The 22,900-nt window shown below is 33.7% G+C and overlaps 1 protein-coding gene across 8 annotated transcripts in view; it reads left to right on the top strand.

Annotated features, from left to right (window-relative positions):
• The first annotated feature begins 241 nt into the window (after window positions 1-241).
• Window positions 242-22,900, top strand: part of LOC128854928 (glutamyl aminopeptidase-like) — a 52,368-nt gene continuing 29,709 nt past the window's right edge. For 4 of the 8 annotated variants that reach the window (XM_054089414.1, XM_054089413.1, XM_054089412.1 and 1 more), the window contains exon 1: window positions 20,809-20,932. Coding sequence is in view for 1 of the 8 variants with exons in the window: in XM_054089415.1 (XP_053945390.1) it covers window positions 257-263; window positions 366-799; window positions 17,784-18,154 (812 nt within the window). In the remaining 7 variants the exon portion in view is untranslated. Of the gene's footprint in view, window positions 264-365; window positions 800-17,783; window positions 18,155-20,808; window positions 21,180-22,900 lie in introns of those variants that run through there. The other 4 variants (XM_054089411.1, XM_054089408.1, XM_054089415.1 and 1 more) reach the window with 3 other exon arrangements.

Here is a 22,900-nt window from a genome sequence, read left to right as displayed (position 1 = left end):
CAATTGAAGTCATAAAATGCAATAAAATGACTCGCAATAAAAAAATACATATATATACATACATATATATATATTTGTGCATACCAAATGCCACATTTTGAAATTAATGAAATTGGTCTACTATACATAGTGACCAATATCGAGACCTTAGCAAAAGCTATGAATTAGTTCGAAAGGTTCACTCCGACGAACTAGTCTACTACTTGCCATAACAATTGTCTAGCAACTGAGCAAATTATACTGCCAGTAGTACAAAATGTTACGTAAGTATAAAAATTAGGATATACTTCTTTTTAACTATATTACAAAAAATATAAAAATAGTTGGCCTTCAATTTAAAATTCATATTTAATTTATTCTTAAAGTGCTGACAGCTAAAAATTTTGCCATATTATTTGGCTTGGCCACGACGGCTTTCTGTGTTTCCACCATCGTCTTGGCCGTACAGAAGGCTGAACTAAATGATGAACTACAAGATGCTTTGGATAAATTGGATTTGTTATCCACAACCGCGGCGACACCTACTACACAACTAACTACAGAATCTGAAAATTCAACAAACACGGCTAATACAACAACTACTTCCATTCCCACCCCGCCAACAGCTAGCTCAACATCTAGCCCAGCCTCAACCGTAACAGCACCAACCCCACCTGTTGCTACAGATTCCACTCAAACGACACGCACAACACTACCCGTTGTTGTGCCAACAATAACAGTTACGTCTACCGCAGCAACACCTGTGACATCAAATCCAAACTATCCAACATTGCCAACAGGACTGCCAGATCCGGAAAATGTGAGTGAGAAATAAATGAAAGAATTAAATGTTGTTTGCATGTGTGGAGCTTATGTCTTTGAATGAAAGATTGAAATGCGTAAAGTAATGTTTAATTTTGAGAAAGTGTTCTCAGATTTGAAACCCGTATGCTATTTGAGTAATGGAATGAATGTCTTTATAAATTGCATAACGATTTTTTTGGTTTTTTTTTTGGATATCGAAGATTATTGCTCGTGGAGAATTTATGCCATTAAAATTGATTATACAATAACATAAATAATCCGTGTCGCTAATAAGGTATACGAGATCATTAGGAATTCTATAATGCGGAATAGGTAGACATTAACTGTAAGCTAACTGCACGAAACTCTCATCACTAATTTTCGTTCTTTTTATGTAGGACTATTAAAAGTGTATTTAAACTTTTTCTTGCAAGTCAGTACTATAAAATGATTCCATCAATGGATATTTAATTTATCCCTACTTAACAAATTATTTTATGTTAAACGAATTAAAAATTTGAAATCAAGTATTTTCAATATACCATTGGAGGTAAGAAAAATATTCAGTAGAGAATATGAATTGAACAGAATGATTCTCAATCACACTTGACTGTAAATTTGGGTGAATACCAGCAGTCATATATGGTATAAGTGTGTCATTCAGTACCAGTGCTAATACACACCCGATACAGCAAACAGTTTTGACTATTTACTTATTCGTTTTATAATGTCAAATATTTTTGGTTTTTATAAAAATACTAGCTTTAACCCGCAGCCCCGCTCGCGTAGGAGTAGTTTCGAGGAATTTAGGATATGTATTTATATAAAAGAATTACAAACAATAATTTCATAGAAAATAATTTTTGATTAATAACCATAACATTACAATACCCGGCATCCGATGCTATGCCTCGTTGAATAAAATCAAAACAACCAATCAGAAAAATATCAAGCAAAATTATTTTTATTAATTTTCTATCTCAAACCGTTTTTGAACTTTGCATTTGGGCCATAGTTAAACAGCTTATGCGGATTATGAAGTCTAGAGTGTGCTATAAATAGTGGGAAATAGGAAAAACTAAGATTTTGAAAATTAAATAAAAATTACAATATATTAAATTTAAGCAAATATTCGATTATTAGTGACGAATGAGAGTGGTGACGCGGCCTGGGGGCTGTGGGAAGGGAGTTCCATCATAAAAACATGCCTATAACCTTCATTAGGTGAAAATATGAATGTATACACATTTTTACGTCATTTGGTGTTGTCGTTTCGTAGTGATGCGCGGACAACGTACAGATATTCACCTTTATAGTATAATAGTTCGCTCTACAGCAAAGGCCACAGTAATTGAAGTTTCAAACTTCATATAAGATTTAGAAAAATTCAACCAATTTTCATAAAAATTTCAAAGTGTTTAAACCAATTTTTTTCAATTTGGGTACGCACTTTTAAAACTCTTTATTTATCTTATGAAAAAACCCAAAATTATTATTAAGAAATTTTGATTACTTCCTTTATTATAAAAATATTTTTCTTAAAATATATTACACTAGCAAACCCGGCCCCCTTCGCTGGGCACACTAAAATAGAATAGATATGGTTTAGAACAGAAAATATATGGTTTTCATATTATTTATTTCTTTATTCTTTATTCAAGCGCTTTGGCATAAACAATATTTTTTGTTTTTCTATTTGTTTTTGAGTAAATATAAAATATAAATTGAAAATCAGGAAAAAAGAAGAATAACTAAGAAACAATCGTCTTTTTTCCTGATCATCCATGAATTTTTCGTTTCAATTTATATGTTTTATTAAGCATTGGAGCTTTTTTAACCATTATCCATTTATATTTTTCAAAAAAACAAAAAACGAAAAAAATTTTTTTTTCCACGGACACATAATTTCATTCGGATTTCACATTAAATTCTCAAATTTCTTAAGAAATTATTCACTGTTCCAAAATCCACTCCAAAAAAATTCACAAACAATTTTTCCTTATTGCATCCAAATCAGAAAGAAATATTGACACATTGTAACTCACACTGTCAATTTGACAGTTCAGTTCCGCCCCAAGCGTTAAAAAAGTAAGCGACATTATGGCTGGTTCAAAAGAACGCTGTACCCGTTGCCAGTGCTCCGAATTACAACCAAACTTTACGAAACCCATTTTCAATACTTACTTAAGAATGTGCGTAAGTTTGGTTTAATTCGGTGCAAAGACACGGCGGGTCCACGTTTTGGCATATATTTCGAGACCCTAGTCATCAATAGGTATGAAAATTACCCCGTATTAAAGCACTTATCAACAGCTTTCATTTGATATCCATATTGTACAAACACAATCTAGGGTCCACGTTTTGGTCTCTATCTCGAGACCCTAGTCACGGAGCGGATGGAAATACTCTGACCTAAAGCATTCACCAACAGCTTCCATTTGATACCCATATTGTACATACACATCCGAAGGTTACCCGGGTCCACGTTTTGACCTATATCTCGAGACCCTGTCTACCAATAGGTATCCAAACTATACGGAAACCATCTTCAATACCTCCTTAACAATGTGTGTAAGTTTGGTTTAATTCGGTTCAAAGACACGGTGGGTCCACGTTTTGGCATATATTTCCAGACCCTAGTCATCAATAGGTATGAAAATTACCCCGTATTAAAGCACTTATCAACAGCTTTCATTTGATACCCATATTGTACATACACAGCCAAATGTTACCCGGGTCCACGTTTTGACCTATATCTCGAGCCCTATTTCCAAAATAAAATATAATCCATGTTACTCGTGGATGATGTAGCTTTCGAATGGTGAAAGAATTTTTAAAATCGGTCCAGTAGTTTTTGAGCCTATTCATTACAAACAAACAAACAAACAAACAAACAAACAAAGTTTTCCTCTTTATAATATTAGTATAAATATCTAGTTTAATTTAAACTGAAATAATTACTATTTTTAAGTGCTAATTCACTTTATTTAATTTTATGATACTTAATTTAGTTTCATTTGTATTTAAATTATTTCGTCTGATTTAATTTTAAGTTTTTTAATATAGTTTTATTATTTTAATTCTTTTATATGTTCATGACATCAGTCATTTTCCTTTTAATTTATTTTATTTTACTTTTATTTACTTTATTTAGCAAAATTAATTTAATTCAGTTATATAATCACATTTATTTGTTTATTATTATTAAATTTTATTTTATATTGTTTTGCTTTATTTTATTTTAGTTTATTCCACTTAATTTATTTATTTTTTTATATATATATACATTTTTTAAATATTTTTCTTAAATTGGATCAATATAATTTCGTCTTATTTTGTTATATTGTATTTTATTTTATTAAATTTTATTGTAATTTAAATTATTTAATTTAATATTGATTTATTTTATATAATAATATATATAATAGAATTTATTTATTTAATTCTACCTTGTTTTATTTTATAGTAGATATATTAAGTTCAATTTACATTGAAATCATTTTTAAATATTTGTGACTCATTTTATTTTATTTTAATTAATTTTTTCGATTTATTCATTTAACTCGTTTAATATTTATGACTTATTTTCCTTTATTTTGCTTTATTTTTATTTAAATTATTTTATTTAATATTAATTTTTTTTTATTTAGTTTTGTTTTGCTTCATTTTAGTTTTATTTTTTTATTTTATTTCACTTTGTTTTATTTTTTGTTTTATTTCCTTCAATTATTCAATTTAATTCAATTGAATTAATTTCATTTTATTTTATTTTGACTTTTTTAATTTTTTTTATTAAATTTTATTGATATATGAATCATTTAATTTAATATTGATTTATTTTATATGATGTTATTTTATTCAATTTTGTTTCATTTTATTTTAGAAACTAAATAAATTTTAATTTTTAAATTTATTACTTTTTATTATTTTTTATTTTTTTTTTTGTTATTTCACCTTATGCAATTTTATTTTAGTTACTTTAATTGTATTGGGTTTAAATTAAATTGTTTTATTTTCATGTTATTAATTTTTTTTAAGCTTATATTATTATTATTGACATGTTCAGGTGTTACAATACATATAGGTATATGTACTAAGAACTTAGTCTATCTACAAAAGATTTCCACATATTCCGATTGCTGGCTAGGAATTTTAATTCTTTGAATGGCTTTTTGGATTCCTGGTTAACGCATCTACGCCAAGTCATTTTGGGACGCCCTCTGTTTCTAGTGCCTTGCGGGTTCCATTGTAAGGCTGAGTAGACTATTTCATCGGGTTGTTTTCGGAGGGTGTGCCCGATCCATTTGTACTTTCTGTGCATTATTTCCTTTTCAATAGGTTTTTAGTTCGTCAGTTGCCACAGGCGAGGGTTAGATATAGTACGTGGCCGCCAGATACCGATAATGCGTCGCAAGCATCTGTTTACGAATGCCTGTAGTTTTCTCGTTGAGTCTTGTTTCATGTGCCACGTTTCGCTGCCATACAGTAACACAGATTTTACGCAAGCATTAAATATACCGATTATAGTGCCTCTTTTAAGCTTATATTGTTTTATTTAATTATGACTGATTTCTTTTTCTTTATTTATTTTTTTTATTTTAACTTATTTTGTTTATTTATTTATTCCATTCCATTTTGTTTTCTATTTTATTATAGTTAGTTTATTAGAGGAATTTATTTATATATTGTGACATATTTTTGCTTACTCCGCTTTATTTAGATTTATTAAAATCATATTTATTTTATATTGTTCTCTTTTATTTTTTTATATTATTATAAATTAGTGCAATTTATTTCTATTTGTTTTCAAATTTACTTGATACAACTCTAATTTATTGGTTTTAATTTTATTTTAATTAAATTAAATTTATTTTCCTTTATATATTATATTATATTTGATATTACATAGTTAATTTAATTTATTTTTATTATATTTAATTTTATTTTACTTTATTTAATTTTTTTTTCTATTATTTTGTTTTTAAATGAGTTAAGAAAGAGTGTAGAAATTTTAACATTTTTAATTACCGATAAGATAATGAAGAAAAGCAACAACTACGTAAAGAATTTGCTTTACCAAGTTTAAAATTTTTCTCTGGAGAATGTCCTATGAAGGCATAAGATCTCGGTCATTCATTTTTGTTTTTTCCAATACTCACACACATAAAAGAAATATGCTCAAACAGCCAACTGTTTGGCGTGAAGCCCCTCTCCTTCGAATGGAGTAACTCTCCAGAGTTACGAAAATCGAGGTTTATCATATGTACCTATTTTTGGGTAGCTTAGGGGTTTTCAAGATGGCCTAGAATGCGTCAACGTCAACATTCGAAGCATGTAATCATAACTAGTTTTCCTATACTCTAATTATTAGTTAACATTACTACCAACAAACTTTTGCTGAAGAATAATGTTAAAGCGAACCGAAGATATTGCGCCAATTTATTGTAGACTTCTTGTGGAGAGATTTCTTCAGCATTAAGCTCTCTGCCAAATCTTCGACCGTGATTATTCCTTAGGCGAAATCTGCGTTAAAAAATAGGATTTGAGTTTATTGAAGCTGTGAATTAGGAAATGGCAGGTGTGCAAATCGACCTGACAGAAGACGGCTTCCAGCACTGTTTCCAACAAAGAAGATTCACTTTGAGCTCAGTAGGGATAGGGAAGGGTAGTATGCTGAAGATAAAAATAAGTAAATATGGATGAAATTAAACGCTTTACAGTGCCAGTTTCGTTACATAATAGCGATACCTCGTATAATTAAAATCCAAGCAGTGTAAAAAACTGAGCACATTCTTACATATGCAATTAACGTTTTCATTATGTTAATTATTTTGTGATACGTTTTGTTATGTTACGTTGTGTTTTGTTATATAATATTACGAGAATAATTAAAAACTAAGCAGAGTGAATAACTGTAATTAATATTTACGTTATGTTAAATATTTCATGTTACGGTAATTTACGTGCTACTATGATATGTTACGTTATGTTGTGTTATGTTATGTTATGGTGTGTTATGTTATATTGAATTATGTTATGTTATATTAGGTTATGTTGTGTTATGTAATGTTTTATTATGTTAACAAATAATATTCCACTTACAGTTAAAAGTTTTTTTAATAAACTTCACTTTAAAATTATAAATAAGATCTAGTCGAAAGCTGCATGTCATAAATATTCTCTATAATTTTTATGATTCATATCTGCAATAGGCACCAAAGCTATGAATTTCGACACAAAAGCGCAAGTGTCATCGGCGGCCAATATGGTGAGAATATCATGTCGTAATAAAGGCTTCTACATACATACATATCGCACCCTAAATACAAAAGGGTCACAACTCAAAATGTACTTCTGCTCAAATATGAACGAGACGTTATCAATAAAACGGTCCGCGGATGACGTATGGCAAAAATAAATTTTTTGTTTTTTGGTAGGACTGTTATAAGCTTACATGGCAAATTTCAGCGTGATATGTCACATAGTTTGTTTTCTGTGCTACTGTAAACAAGTCAAGCTCGAGTGTGGAAAATTTTGAGTTGTGCCCCTTTTGTATTTAGGGTGCCATATATACATGCATATTTCTTTGAGAGTAGTAAATGCATTTGAAATTTAAAAAAAAAAACTAGATATACAACTTTATGCCCTATTACTCAATTGAAGATATACAATTTAACACCACTCAAGGTCCATTCTTTTCACTTATCAATTTACAATGCTTTTAAAATTTGTTCACTGCTATTAACAGTCTGTCTGCCCATAGTTACGAGTATATCGACTATAGGTAAGATATCCTAAATACGTACATACATACAAGTATATCTGATAAATTTGGCATGAATTTGAAAATTATTACCAGCCTTGTTGATGGTTGCAGTAAACCACTTGAGATAAACTCACACAAAATTTGTACACATATGCCATACCTATGTACCATGTAGATACATATAAAACTAATAAAATACCGTTGCTTTTATGAAGGAGATAGTTAGTGTCGGTCTCTATAAAGATACGTATTTGATATAAATGTATATACTATACATATGTATGTACAAGCAAATTTGAACGGAAATATTGATATGAAAAATGATAAAATAAAATGTTTGACGTGCAATTTTGGTAATTTTGTTTGGTTATCAAGCAATTGGGCAATTAGCATGTAAAGCCAATTAGTTGCTTTGTAGCGCTTCAACTGAAAGTTTAAAATCACTTAGCTGCTCAAGATGTTTGCGCGAATTTCGGGTAATGCATATGCCTCTTAACCAATATTATACAATTATTTAGTTAAAAATGTGTTACAGAATTCCTGACAGCGCGTAGAGTTGCCATTACGCTCTGTTTAGCAACAACTATTTTGATTGTTGCTTTGGTCGTCGTAGCAATTGATGATAGTCAGAGAGCGATACAGCTGAAGGAAGCGCAAGAGAAGTTGGATATTTTAGAATTATTTATTCGATCTTTAACGGAGAATACAACCACTGCAATACCAACTACATTGACACCATCGACAACAACGAACAGCGGCTGATTAATTATTTCAAAATTAATTAATAAATAATATTTAAATAAAATATCAGTGTTTGTAGATGATTGTATACAGAGAGTTTTGTTAAAGACTACAAAAACTTTAAGTCTCGATTCATGACAAAAGATACCTAAAAGTTAAGGTTCAACACATACACCCAAAGAAAGCGTGTCTAAAAAAATACTCCATTTTTATATCGAAGGTTTAAAGATAGATTCCTTCGAAAGCTAATAAAATTATATACTAGATAGACTCCAAATTGTTTGTATTCTTATCAGACACTTAAAATGAGCGAACAAAGAAAACCAAATTTACAAGAAAAAACAAGTGTGTCCGCCCCTGATACGCTGGTTATTGCTTAAGTGACTGGAACTTTTTTGACCGATAGTCGGTTATTTAAAGATAAAAACAATACCTAATTTCAAACTTTATGTTTGCTATTTAAGGAGCTATAGTTTTTTAAACTTGAACTTGCTTTGCAAAGTTCCTTAGAGTTTATTATTTTTGTCAGCGAACCAATTAAGTTAGCCTTGAAAATAAATGCTTTGTCACTTCAAATATCGCAAAAAATTTTTAGTCGCGTTATGCTTTCAAACAAGTTAACTCTTTGTGGCTTTAGGATTACAATTGTTTCTGTTTTAATTCCTAGACAAGAGTTTAGAATTCTAAAGTAAAAATGGCTAGTAGCCCAAGCCACCATATAGCAGATATTTATTCTGAAAAAGGAGTGTTCAATAGGAGTTCCAATGTTACTCTGCACGCTTATCGACGACGGTTTCCAAAGAGATGCACGCCTAATACAAGTACGAGTCTGTCCCTCTATATTCTGCGCCTTTGCAACACTACCTGTGACAAACTGTAATTTTCATCGAAAAGTTTAGTATTTCTTAGCATAAACTTACATATAACGTTTTGACTTACGAGCTTTAATTATTCTTTTGTCAGTGAGTTGAAAAATTCATCTCGTCAAAAAGATGGATTAACTCGGGAACATTTTCGTGCGATGGTTTATTACGATTTTCGACGTGAGTTATCGAGCCAGGACTGCATTGATGAAATTATTTGGACTTTTGCATTGAAGCACCACACCCAGTTACTGGGAAACGGTGGTACAACGAGTTCAAAACTGGCCGCTGATCCCTGCATGATGAATTTCGTGAAAGCCGTCCAAAAACGGATAATTTGACAACTGCTCAAAAAAGAAATCTTGTCGATTGGTCGCTTCGCACAGTGCGGCCGATTCCCGAAAAGCTGGCCAAAACTCAAAAAATTAAGTAATTGATTCAAAATTTCTTACTCGAGGGTTGTCGGGGTCGCTGATTACGAATTTGATCTTAAAATTTTGAAAATCCACCCCCTTCCACCCCTATTGGCCACCCCCTCACGTGAAATAGCGTATATTCAAGAGCATAATCAAGATGCATGTTAATTTATATGTTTTCGGGGTCGCTGATTAGCAAGTGGTAGCAGCTGAATCTTGTTTTATTCAGTAACCATTACTTTTTTGAGTAACCTTTAATAGGTTTCAAAGCAGCATATGACGGCGTTGTATTACTATACAGTTTGAAAACTCAAATTAAAAAAAAAAAATTGCAAAAAATGTATCTACGTATTGCTGCAGCTAAAAATTTTGTGTCGAGGTATTGATATGTACTAAAGATTTCTCGTATTTTACTAACCTACCGAAGATGATTCCATTTGGTTTTGTTCAATTTACTCCATTGCAAAATCTTTCAAATGTGTACAACTTTCACTATTCATCGACAGTAATACGATGTTCAAACGAAGGCCACGTTGCGACTGAAAATACAGAGGATACTTAGGGTACAGGACGTTGCTATGAACGGTTTTCACTACTCAAGGCATTACTGTAGCCAACCCAAAGACAAAAAAACTCTATCTAGAAACTTTTTTTTTCGACTTTTGGCCAGCTTTTTGGGAATCGGCCGCACTGTGCTTCGTGTCGGTTGGGGCACAGAAAGGTTGAAGAAATTCAGGCGCTGTGGTTCAAAGCAGGTTTGTGACATCACAACGAATCGACAAATCTTAGATTTACGCATATTAGCCGGAATTAACGCAGCAATCGACAGCACTAGTGCTTAATGCAGCAAGATGAGCTTAATCCAATAAAGTTGTTTGCGAAAGAGCCACCTCAAATCAAACGGTCGTCTGTTGATTCGGAAAATCTGGTTATGTCTTAAGGGGGAGCCTGGTTCATGAGGTCTAAAAATTGCATCTCTTTGCGACTTTTTTTTTTAAGGAAAAATTTAATTTAGCACTGCAAAGTTTTTTCTATCTTTTAATGAACATTTAAAAAGTATAAAAAAATTTTGTACTGGTTAAAATAAGTTGAAAAAAATGTTTAACATAGAAATTAGTAGAGCGCTGCTAAAGCAAAAAATTCAAACGGATTTCTAATTATCATGTTTTTTATTCTAGATGAACTAAGGAAACTGAGAGAAATTCCAAAATCCAAATTTTTGCAGGTTTTAAAGAAAATAATGCCTTTCTATAAAAAAAAATTCACTTCAACTTCGTATAAAAATCTTGAAAAATTTTTTTTATCTATTTTGTTAGTTCAAATAGAAGAGAATTTAATACTTTTCATTCATGTACGCCAATTCAAAGAAATCATAAAAATGAAAAGTCGAGAAAAAAAGATAAAGTTTGTACTAAGCTGTCCGGTCACAGCGTAACTACCTAACGCTCGCCTACCTTTGGCTTTGTATCTACGGAAATATTGAGAATTAGGCTCTGTAACTTTGTGTGAATATTCTGAAATATATTAGGAATCGCTTAAAATGAAAAAAAATTGATTTTTTTGACCTTATAAACCAGGCTCCCCCCTTAATTGTTTTACAAAACAGTAAATTTTGAATGCTACACAACCATTTTTTTGCCAGAAGTTTTCAAAGAATTAAGGAAAACCAACCGCCGCAGACGAATCAACCTTCACCAAGGCAACCTTCACAAGCACTTCTAACGAGTTTGTTGGCATTCAAAAGATCGAATTAATGGGCCAGCCACCTTACTACCCTGATTTGGCACTTTCTGATTAATTTTGGTTTCCGAACATCAAAAATAAAATGCTCGTTTTAAAGGTATCCACTTCTGAACAGCAAAAGCGCTTTGAAAATTGATTCAACGAATGCAAAAGTGTGTTGACTTCTAAGTAGAATATCTTGAAAAACAATAAAGTCATTTTCGTTACTATTTAACTGTATTTTCATTATTGTGCGCAAAATATAATAAAGGCCCTCATACATTTATGTAGGCAAGCCTAGCTAAGCAAAAATACCTAACCGAACGATACCGCCAAAAGCAGGAAGCATTTTTGCAAACACTAAGCGTGATAACAAATTTTCAATCTCCAAATCTGACACACAACAAAATGAGCCGCAAAGTAAGCAGGTAGTAGGTAGCAAAACCCCCTGTATTCATATATATTTATATATGTAGGTCTTACTTATTTTCGCTTTTATTTCCGAGCATAAACTTGTTTAAGGGAATAACTGTAGTAGTAGAATTATTGGCATACGCTACTAACTGGATAAAAAGTTGTATTACCAAAGTACTTAAACTAACAACTAATACTAAATCATCGACGCGACATATACATATAAGGGGTATAGTTATTAAATAATGAGACTGACGCTGCTGAAAGCAGTACCTCTCATTTTCGTTCGCCTTAACCCTCAAACATCGGTAATTTTTTGTTATAAATGAGTAGTTACTATAATATTTACTCATCAGGGAAATTTATTGTACAGCCTTATAGCATCGAGTACAAAATTTGAATAGCTTCTCATTCAAAAGTCCTAATAGAGTGAAGGGCTACTTATTAGATCAACCCCATCTTTCGGCTTTAACAAAAATATTGTAATATAAAACAGGAAACCAGGAAATGGATCCAAACTAAAATCGGGGAACTCTAGAATGGCACAAGCGACCTTAATCACTCCATACAGTTTTTGAGCTTCAATGCCAACAGCGCAAAATCTGCTCTAACCCTAGATAAAAAGGGCCTCAGATTTCTCTGTGGAGCACTTACAGGTCACTTTGACTGTAATAAACACTTTAACACAATATAATTACCTAGCACAAGATTATGCACGTGCTGCTGTGATGAAGAGGAGTCTATCTATGGAACATGTAATCGCCAACTGTGAGGCATAGGCCACAGGAGACATAGAATCCTGGGTTCGTACCTACTAGAGGAGGAAGACCTACAATTGCTCCCTCCTAAGGAGCTGGTTCAATTCCTCGGTATACTAAATAATTATAATCAAGTAATTAAGGGCGTACAATAGATCAATCTGGTCGCAGTGCGCAAATGCTTTAGCCTACCCCGTACAACCCTTACCATTACCATTACAGTGTAGCTCGTACTTGATTCTCACATTGAGTCAATATCCTAAGTAAATTCGAGTACAAATATTTAGCAAGGATATAGACAGTTCAATTAGAAAATTGTGTCAAATTGAGCAAACAATAGAGCATCCGAACATCAGTAAGGTGGAAAAATGTTTATACTTAAACATTGAGTTCTATTGAAAATGAACTGAACTTCGTTCCTGAAATAATGCACCAATATATGAAATGGAAACAAAATATGCTTAGGCGGCCGCCGTAGCTGAATGGGTTGCTGCGTGACTACCATTCGGAATTCACAGAGAGAATGCAGGTTCGAATCTCGGTGAAACACCAAAATTAAGAAAAACAGTTCTCTAATAGCGGTAGCCCCTTGGCAGGCAATGGCAAATCTCCGAGTGTATTTCTGCTATGAAAAAGCTCTTCATAAAAATATTTGCCGCTCGGAGTCGGCTTGAAACTGTAGGTCCCTCCATTTGCGAAACAACATTAATACGCATACCCCAAATAGAAGGAGGAGTTCGGGAAAATACCCAAAAAGGGTGTACGCGCCAATATATGAAATGGAAGAGCGCAACTTGAACGAGAGCAAAAAGAAAGACAAAACTTTAATGGGGAAATCAAATTTCAAAGCAATCAAACTGCTAGTGAAGATTACTACCTTCAAGTTTTTGTTGAGCCCAAGGGTTGTGGGTTTAAAGACTTGGCTTTTTGTGACATGTGCATGGAATGCAAAAAAACTACATTCCATTCTGTACTACATCTTTCTTTTTCAGACTATCCTAACCAATTCCAAGGAGTTCAAGTCATCTAATTTTAAAAGCTTTACTAAAAAGACTTCCGTTCATCTACCGGTGAATGAATGGATGAGTTTGATGACCGCTCCTAGACCGTAGTTTGATACCATATATAAGTCGCAGTTGACTAGCAAAAGGGATATTTTTCACTGTTAAACTAAGAAAGACTCGAGCAAGCTGTACGCAGATTAGAGAAAAATTTCCGTGTCATATAGAATACGTCAACAAGATGGTCTGGCAAAAGCGATTTAATTTATTCAAAAATTATTGCAACGATCCAATACAGTGATTTGAGTATTTTAGGTCGTCAGTCGGGATTCCCATGATGATATTATTGGCTTCCTCAATTGATGAGATAAGACATCATCATCAAGTGTAAGGACAGGAAAATTCCAATATCCAACAATAATAAAACGAATAGTATGAAGAATAAATCATTGACAAAAGTTTAGGTCAAGCTGCTCCCTAATTGTCGTGTCATGATACTACGTATGTTTATAGGTCGCTGGCCATGTGAGTAAATTGGTACTACAAGCTTTAGCAAATTTAGGCATGAAGCGACAACGCAAAAAATATCCGAACGTGTTTTGAAAATGGTCCTGCTGCAATAAGTGCATTTCGGGTAATTTTTTCGGCCATCTAATTGGATATGTTAACAAACAAATATGTCGCATTTAACATACTGAATATCCACTTCATCGCAAAATGCTGCTGGTAATGCTCGTACAGTGAATGATGAACGCCGAACGTTATCATGACAAACTTTTCATGGCCCGAATTAAATGACATGGGCGTGGAGGATGTGTTTGTTAGCATTCTTATGGAAATTTTAGTATTTAGAATCACTTTTACAAGAACAAAATACATGTAAATCTAATATTTGCTCAAGCGCTATTGTCTTTAATACAGTCGCCTTGCGTGCTACTTGCCACACAACGCTTGCAACAATGGCCCTATTGCAATCGAGCTTCCTAGGACACATTATTTCACGAAAAACGAGGTTAAATAGTCACCGACATCTTGCAATTGAACTTCTTTCATTGGGGTATGTGAAATGTATGATCTAACACATGGACTTAAAAGTCCCGGGTCTACCACATATAGGGCACTAGCGTTATTGCATTCATCACTTTTTCAGTTAGCACTAATCTCAAAAATACAGCTGTTAAATTTTCATGCTATTCTATTCATTAATTCGTGAGTTATTGTGCTAAGAGTGACGCTACTTTTGTTATTTTCAAAACAATGCATCAAAAATACTTTCTTGATGAGAAAAACATACCGCTCAAGCGTAGTAATGGCTTGAAAAGTGTTATGAGGACTCCGCTCCATCAGAAACAATAATAAAACTATGGTTTGCTGACTTCAAACGTGGTCATAGAGACACTGATAATGCACCACGCAGTGGACGTCCGAATGAGGCGATAACACCAGAAAACATCAGTAAAATCCACAAAATCATTTTGAATGATAGAAAAGTGAAGTGGTGTGAGTTAGCTGACATCGTAAAGATATCAAAAGAACTTGCTGGTTTTATATCGCATGAGCATTTGACTATGAGAAAACTACATTCAAAGTGGATGCCGCGTTTGCTCACTGTTGACCAAACGCAATAACGTGTCAACTATATGAATTGAACTTCGAATTACTCCCACATCCACCGTATTCGCAAAATTTGGCTTCCAGCGACTACTGGCTATTAGCAGACCTACAAAAAATGCTCGCCGGTAAGAAATTTCGCTCGAATGAAGAGTTAATCGCTAAAACTGAGACCTATTTAGAGGCAAAAGACAAATCGTTGTACAAAAGTTGTATTAAAATGTTAGAGTGGCGTAGGGATGGTTCCGTTGTTCTTAAAGAGATTACATTGATGAATAATCCTACTAAATTCGAGCCGAAGAACTAAATCATAAGCGTTATAAAAAATATACAGCTCAAACTATGCCAAAGAGTTAAGAAAAACTTTGACATGCTCCTCTTGTATTTCCAGAAGAGTAATGATGAGGCGGCCGCCGTAGCAGAAGAGAGAGAGCGTCGGTTCTATTAATTAAATTTACGTGCGGCTTCTTGCGAAGAGTGTAGGACCTAAAGTTATATGTTTTTATCGCTCTACGGACTGTTTCCAAATGCACCTCCTTGTCAATGTTGCGACCTAGCTCTGATGCAATCTGCACTGCGCTGCAAAAGGGATCCTTGTCCACCCGATGCTTTATTGTGCGCCTGTCACGATCGGAAAGTGCAGGTGGCCGGCCGGATCTTTTGTTTTTTTTAATTCGCCCTGCGTATTTGAATTGCCCAATGACATTCTGAATAGTGTATTTACTTCTACCCATAATTTTAGCATCTGCATAAGATTTTTGCTCGTTTGTGTGGATATGAAGGATCTTTCCACGTTCACGCGATAACTATTTTCGAGGCATTTTGTCTATAAAAATCAAAAATTTTGTCCAGTTCAAGCAAAATACGCCAACTATAATGAATTTACTCATTACTACACACATTTTTCAAAAATCCCCGTTATTTCTAAGAAGAACGCTCGCGCCAGACAGCGCAATAAAATTAAGAGTACGTAGACTTTTGTTGACGCAAATATTCCAGTGTGTTTATATTCGTTGCCATAATGTAAGACTAAAATTAAAAGTAATTGTTTTTCTTTTATAGCTTAGAAGAAAATATATTGTTTTATTAGCCTACATCGAAGTTTTTTAAATTTAACAATTGGCAAAGTTACAGGGGGATTTGTCCAAATATAACAAGAGTACGGTGACTTAAGGGGCACACGGTATACGAATTAAAATCTGCGGCCTTATTGAATCATCTTTTAGGCTCTTTTGATATTCCATAAATCCAATTATTCTGGAAAAAGTGGTTCAAAATTGGGCCTGAAATTATTTATAAGCCCCCAGTGTCAAAAAATTCGAAATCTGATTAAAAAGCTTTATACCTACAAAACCCAGTACAGTACAATCGTGATAGTCCGACATTTCTTAATCCGACACGTTCGGTAATCCGACAACCTCATAACGTCTATGGATGCAATTGGCATTATTTTATTTTGATCAGTCGTAGCAGAGCAGCAGAGGGGGATCGTGTTTCGTTTCCCGGTCACAACGTATTTGTCATTAAATTTGAACGACGCCCGTTCTCTCGCGATTTCTGACGGTGTTGATGTGATTTTTTTCTGTTTTTTCGTGTCATTAAATGGAACCTTCGGTAGTCCGGAATATTTGGTAATCCGACAACGTGTCGGTCCCGTATGTGTCGGACTATCACGATTGGACTGTACTCACATATTTATTTATGCATTATTTCTATATACATATGTACAATATATACAACTGTATGGTAATATTGACAAGTAGTAGTAGAAGTAGTAATTTCTTTATTTATTTTTAAATTTTCAATTAAATATAAATACATAAAGCTCAAAAATTAATCAAAAATTAAACTCTGCAATAAGAAATTCTCTATAGCGTAAGGCTGAGTATATAGGTAAGTTAGTCTTTTCCAAATGTGGCCATTACTTATATCTATTACTTCTGCTTCATTTAGCTCCGCTGCGTTTAGGTATCTTGTCCTGATTTTATTCAGTACCGGACATCATCCCAAGAAGTGCTGCACATCTTCTTCCTCGTTCAAATTGCAGAGGGTGCATATTTTCTGGGTATTTCCATACGTAGTTGCATTTAGCTTTAATAAACCACATCTTGCTCTGAAAATTGTTGTAATGTCAGCTAGTCGCATATCTTCTAAGATATATGGTTCCCCTCTTGAGTAGTCTAAATTTTTATAAATGCGCCTCGCGCTTTTTGCCTTGTTGTTGCCATTTCTTTTATTTTCATTTTGGTAAGAAGTTGCACACATCGATCTTGCCAGTCTATAGCGGTGATGCTTTCTTCAAACTCCAGGCCTTTCTCCATTTAAGCCAAAACGCATTTTTACTTAAGATGCCTTGGGTTAGTTTGTGTGGGAGTCTGTTGCAATTGTATTTATAAATGGTTTTCTAGATATACTTCATGTGCAGTTCTAAAGAATAAATGTGGCTATCTTCTAAATTAGTTTCTAGTGTTATTGCATAATTGGGAGTGAACTCGGGTAGTTTGAGGATTCTTTTAATGAAGTAACGTTCAAGTTTATTTACTTTATCGAATAAGACATACCCCTAAACTTGCGCTGCGTAGGTTTGTATGGCTCTGAATACCGTTTGGTACAGCTTCCAGTTTGATTTTAATGAAATGAATGATAATATTGATTATAAATAGAGCATTTACTGAAATTAACTAATTTATATTTCCATCTCCACCCAGATTACTTATCGCTTACCAACTGAAATTCGACCTATTAAATATCGTATTTATTGGTATCCAAATTTCGAAACGAACACCTGTGAAGGATATGTGACCGTACAAATTGAAGTTGATGTCCAAACCAATTTGATTGTTATGCACGCCAAGGATCTGGAGATAGGAAGTATTAGTATTCTAAATGTCATGGCCTACCTTCGTATTCGTGTAAAATCAAAATATTTGAGTCCTGATCGTGAACTACTGATTATCGAATTGGAGGAGCTATTGAGTACGGCCACACCATATGTGGTTAGTATGGATTTTACATGTCAACTGGATGGACTAAATGGAATGTACTCAAGTGTATACAATGACGAAGAGAATGCACAAAGGTGAGTTTTATATTTATACAAAAATATGCAAAACCCAATATTTTTTATAAGCAAATCTCCAAATTGTGTGTTCTTGACTGAAATATTGTGATTTCCTTTAATATTCCGATGCATCGCAATAAGGCTAAAGAGCCTGTAGTCGTCTATAAAACTCCGCTACATGGCAACACTTTTCGGGACAGAAGTCAAACAAGCAACATCAGCGCTTGCAAAAGGCTTAACATTTTTAACACGTGCGTTTCGTCCGTGCTGATGTACCTACGGATCCAAAACTTGACTTGTGACATCGACCACGAACGCAAAACGACAGGCGTTTATTAATAGGTGTTTGCGTAATATATTTAAAATATGGTGGCCAGGAGTAATAACAAACGAAGAGCTCTGGATAATAATATAATAATAAAAGCACCAAAAATGGAGTAAAGAAGAGAAAATATGGATGGATAGGGCACACTCTGCGAAAGCTTTAAGATGAAATACCGTATGCCGCATTGACTTGCAACCCGCAAGGAACGGTAAAGGACTGCTTGCAATAAAAAAATCGTTTAATGAACTGAGACTTACGGCTAGATAGAAATGTTTGACTCCTTACCCTCCCAAAGGAGTATGGAATAACTAATAATAATGACAAGTCCAATACAAAATTAACTCCCTACACTGGTGTGTGCTTACCAACCATATGAGCTCCCCCCTGAGCTTTGCATGATAGTCCGATGGACCTAAAATCGCGGCGGTGTTAATCTGGGTGGTAATTACCACTGCCTTCAATTAGCCTTCTAGGCTAGATAAATGCACTTTAGCCCCTCAACGTTCTAATTATAGGTATATAAAAAGAGATTACTAAAGAGAGATAATTAGTGAGTTCTTACATCCCACGAATACAAAGAATATTAATTTTGTTTTTATTAATTTGATTTAAGTAAATAATACGAAAAAGGCTCAATTTAAGTTGTGATTCATTAGCGTTGAAATCTAAAACTCCTGCAAAATTATTACAAATCGTAAGCAACTGTTAATTCGTTTATCCATTACGTAGTTTGCCTTATGTGTTTCATCTACTAAAAACTTATTTCTATGCAGATTAGTGGATGACGGTTTATACAATATAAATTCAAATAGTTTAAAAAACAAAGCAAATTATTTTTCTGCCTATCGCTTAAGCGTAGCAACCTTAACAACTTCTTTTTGACCTCATACGACAAAAGATCATTTGGCCATGGTATTTTATAAGTTAATATTTAGTTTGAATCCATTCATTTGAGTAAAGTGATAATTATGAGATGTACTAGGTTGTTCAATAAGTTTTACGTTGCTATTAGCCAGTTTTTTTTTTACTATGTTGGTACACTCTTCATATGAACGAATGTTGAAGTGTACAATATATAAAGATTTTTCGCCAGCAAATAGTACAGTAGAACGATGGGTTACTGAATTTAAACTTTGTCGTACAAGCCTTAAAGACGATCCACGTCAAGGACATCCAAAAAGAGATACAACACCAGAAATCGTAGAAAAAACGTGATATCGTATTGAAAAACTGTCGAGTGACTGAAAGAGATTTAGTAGAAGCCCTAGGCATCTCATTGGGCAGTGTAAGCAACTGAAGTATTGGGATTCAGAAAGCTGTGTGCCTATTGAGTGCCGCATTCGCTAACAATAGAACGAAAACACATTCGAATGCGACTTTCTCAGCAACATTTAGAGCGTTTACGAAAGGATAAAGTAGATTTTGTGCGTCGATTCATCACTGTGGATGAGACTTGGGTCTATCACTATGATCCTAAATCAAACCAAGATACTAAAGAGTGGTGTGAACTTCGATTTTCGGCTCCGAAAGGAGTTCGAATTTAGAAATCGGCCAAGAAAGTTTTAGCATCAGATTTTTGGGATGCGAAAGGAGTTTCATTTGTAGATTACTTGCAAACTGGTGAAACAATTAATTCAGAATATTATTATTAAATTTTAGACCAGCTGCATGAAAAAATTTGAATTCGTATTGCAAGCCATAAAATAATGTTATCGAACCGCAAAACTTATTATTCCAAATGGTAGATCAGCATTCAAGGACATTTCGAATGCATAAAACGCCTATATTACACCATATAAACGCATCATCGGGAAATCCATGTGTGCAAATATTCTCATAAAATGCAATAGATTACAGGAGCAAATTTTCCCACCCTGGTTGTTTTGTTTTTCTTGTAGTGAAATTTATGGGGATTTACTCACGTGGAATTCACGTAAAGGCTTATTAGCTCTTCTTTACTCTACTCCTCCGACCCTTACTTAAGCTAAACAGTGCCAAAAATCTGCATTCCTACACGTATTTGTGATTTTCATAATTCAACCCCCTTTGAGAACTGCAGCAAAGAGAGGCCAAAGTTTACGCGCAATTAAAGAACGATCACAGCTTCACTCTCAACCAACTCACATGCTCTCTGCAATAAATGCACTCCTAGCTTACTTAACTTCTTCTTCCAATATTCCAAGCTCCCAAAATAACGACAACAACAACAGCCAATAACCATTCAAGCTTAAAATGTCAAATACCAGGTTGCAAATACAGTGGCTTGCAGCGGTAAGTTTGGCAAGTCAGCGTTGGCTGAGCACGGCAGCTGATGGACTTGCACAGACGTGCGATTAGAATTCCTTCACCGCGGCTCAGTTAGTTGACTACGTGCATTTGAACGAGTTGGTTGCGAAGCACGCACGAGTTGGACGGAGAAGTGAATGATTAGCTAGTAACAGCACGTATTAAAAACGACAAATAGTGACTATGTAAATATTATACGCGTATACAACTCGAAGATATGTAATGAAAACAATAGCAATAAGCAATAGCGAATGAGGGACCACGGACAAGCACTATAAAATGAGGTGTCACTGATCGCCAATGATGAATTGCTGTCTATTTGCCATAACTACACAATTGAGTGCATACGCACCTTCTAACGCGCGCTCTTACATACTGATACATACAAACATATAACCGAATTAGAAATCGGTGACTATTGCAAGTTTATATGTGCGTGCGTTATTGGCGGCTTTAAGAAAATTACAAGCAACCATACAAAACCAAACCGAAAAAAGCGTTTATTTTGAGAAGTGAAATGTTGGCACTAAATGCGAAACAGAAACGGATCGCAAATGTTTTGTTGTTATTTGTGCATATTTCTTTAATTTTTATTTGTTGGGGAAAGGTTTTTACCGCTGCTTGTGCGCGTGTGTGTGTGTCTGGGAAACCTGAATTACGAGCTCAATAGAAAGGAAAAGAAAGCAAAAAAACAACAATCATAAAAAACGTTTTATTGTTACACCAGCAACTGTGAAATATTAGCTGATGCTGTATACAAAAAAAAAAAAAAAAAAAAATAATAATAATAATAAAAATAATAATAGTAAATCTTATCAAAAAATTGTAGCAAATGAAGCTTAGCAAGTGAAGAATATGTAGGCAAAGAGTGCAATCGGATTAGTGTGAAATTAGTTCATGACTTCAACAGCAAAACCACCAACAAGTCGTACCAACAACAGCCAAGTTCTATTCATCAACACTTGTTCTACTATTGAATAAATTATTATTGTTGGCTTTATTATTATAGTATATACAAACAGACATATGAAGATATATATTACTTATACGAGTAAAGTTCTTGCACAAAATGAGTATGTGAAAAATTGTGATTGCTGTGTACGAAGAGGTTGTGCCGAAAACGCCCACAAATTACAATTACAATTTTTTGAGTCATCCACTTGGCTTCTGAACACTTACTGCTTAATATAGAAAGAAACAGATGTGGACAACTAAATAGAGCCAAAATTATATTTTAAGCTTCTCGAAATAGTTTATTATTATCTTTTAGATTACAGTTATTTGTTTCCTTTTGCAAAGATTTGCAAATCTTTTGCGCAATATGCAGAGCAATTAGAACAATTTTATACATACGAGAAGTGGTTATTAAATAACTAGACTGTTACTGCAAAACAGTTTACTTGGATTTCATACATGTATAAAAAATAACTTTTAACTGCAGCCTGTAACTCTTGTGGTTACATCCTGCTTAAAAAAAGATAATCTATGAGTATTCTTTCAAACTCAGGCCACATAAAGTCTTCAATCAGTAAAATCCGCCGAATTCTTGAAACTGTCGAGATATCGATGTTGAAGGTTGTTCAGTAACACTTTGCGCTACAGCAGGAATATTCTTAACAGAACGTCCAATTTTAGTCCGCCAGTTCTTTTTCAATCCTCGATAGCATCAGTTTCTTGAAATTTTTCCCACAACCTCTGAATTGTCGACTCATTCGGACGATTATTTTTACCAAAAAAATCATAAATTTTGCGATATGTTTTTCTTAAAGATTGACTATTTTAATAAAAAGTTTCAATAGTTTTAACGCGTTGTTCTATTGTGTAAAATTGTACATCTGTCTGCTTGAAAAAAGTCAAAGATGACATACAAAAAGTTACAGCCTAGGAATTATTCAGTACTGACATCTACATGATTCTTGAAATTCCAACTGCTAGCTGACATGGGTGTGAGCATAACTTTGTCCTTGCCAGCTTCAACGGGCTCTTTATTTCTATTCAGGCTTTTCGTCCTTTTGCTGCGAATTTAACTATATAAAACAGGTAGAAGTGGTACAGCATAAGATCCGGGTGATTGAGACGGATCATTTAACGCTGGAATGCTGTACTCGAAGAAAAGACTGTAAATAATATGGAATGAGCCAGCATATTACCTT

The sequence above is a fragment of the Anastrepha ludens genome, chromosome 2 (assembly GCF_028408465.1).
Source record: "Anastrepha ludens isolate Willacy chromosome 2, idAnaLude1.1, whole genome shotgun sequence".
Lineage (NCBI taxonomy): Eukaryota > Metazoa > Arthropoda > Insecta > Diptera > Tephritidae > Anastrepha > Anastrepha ludens.
The sequence above is the reverse complement of the archived record's forward strand: the minus strand, read 5'-3'. Positions and strand labels throughout refer to the sequence as shown.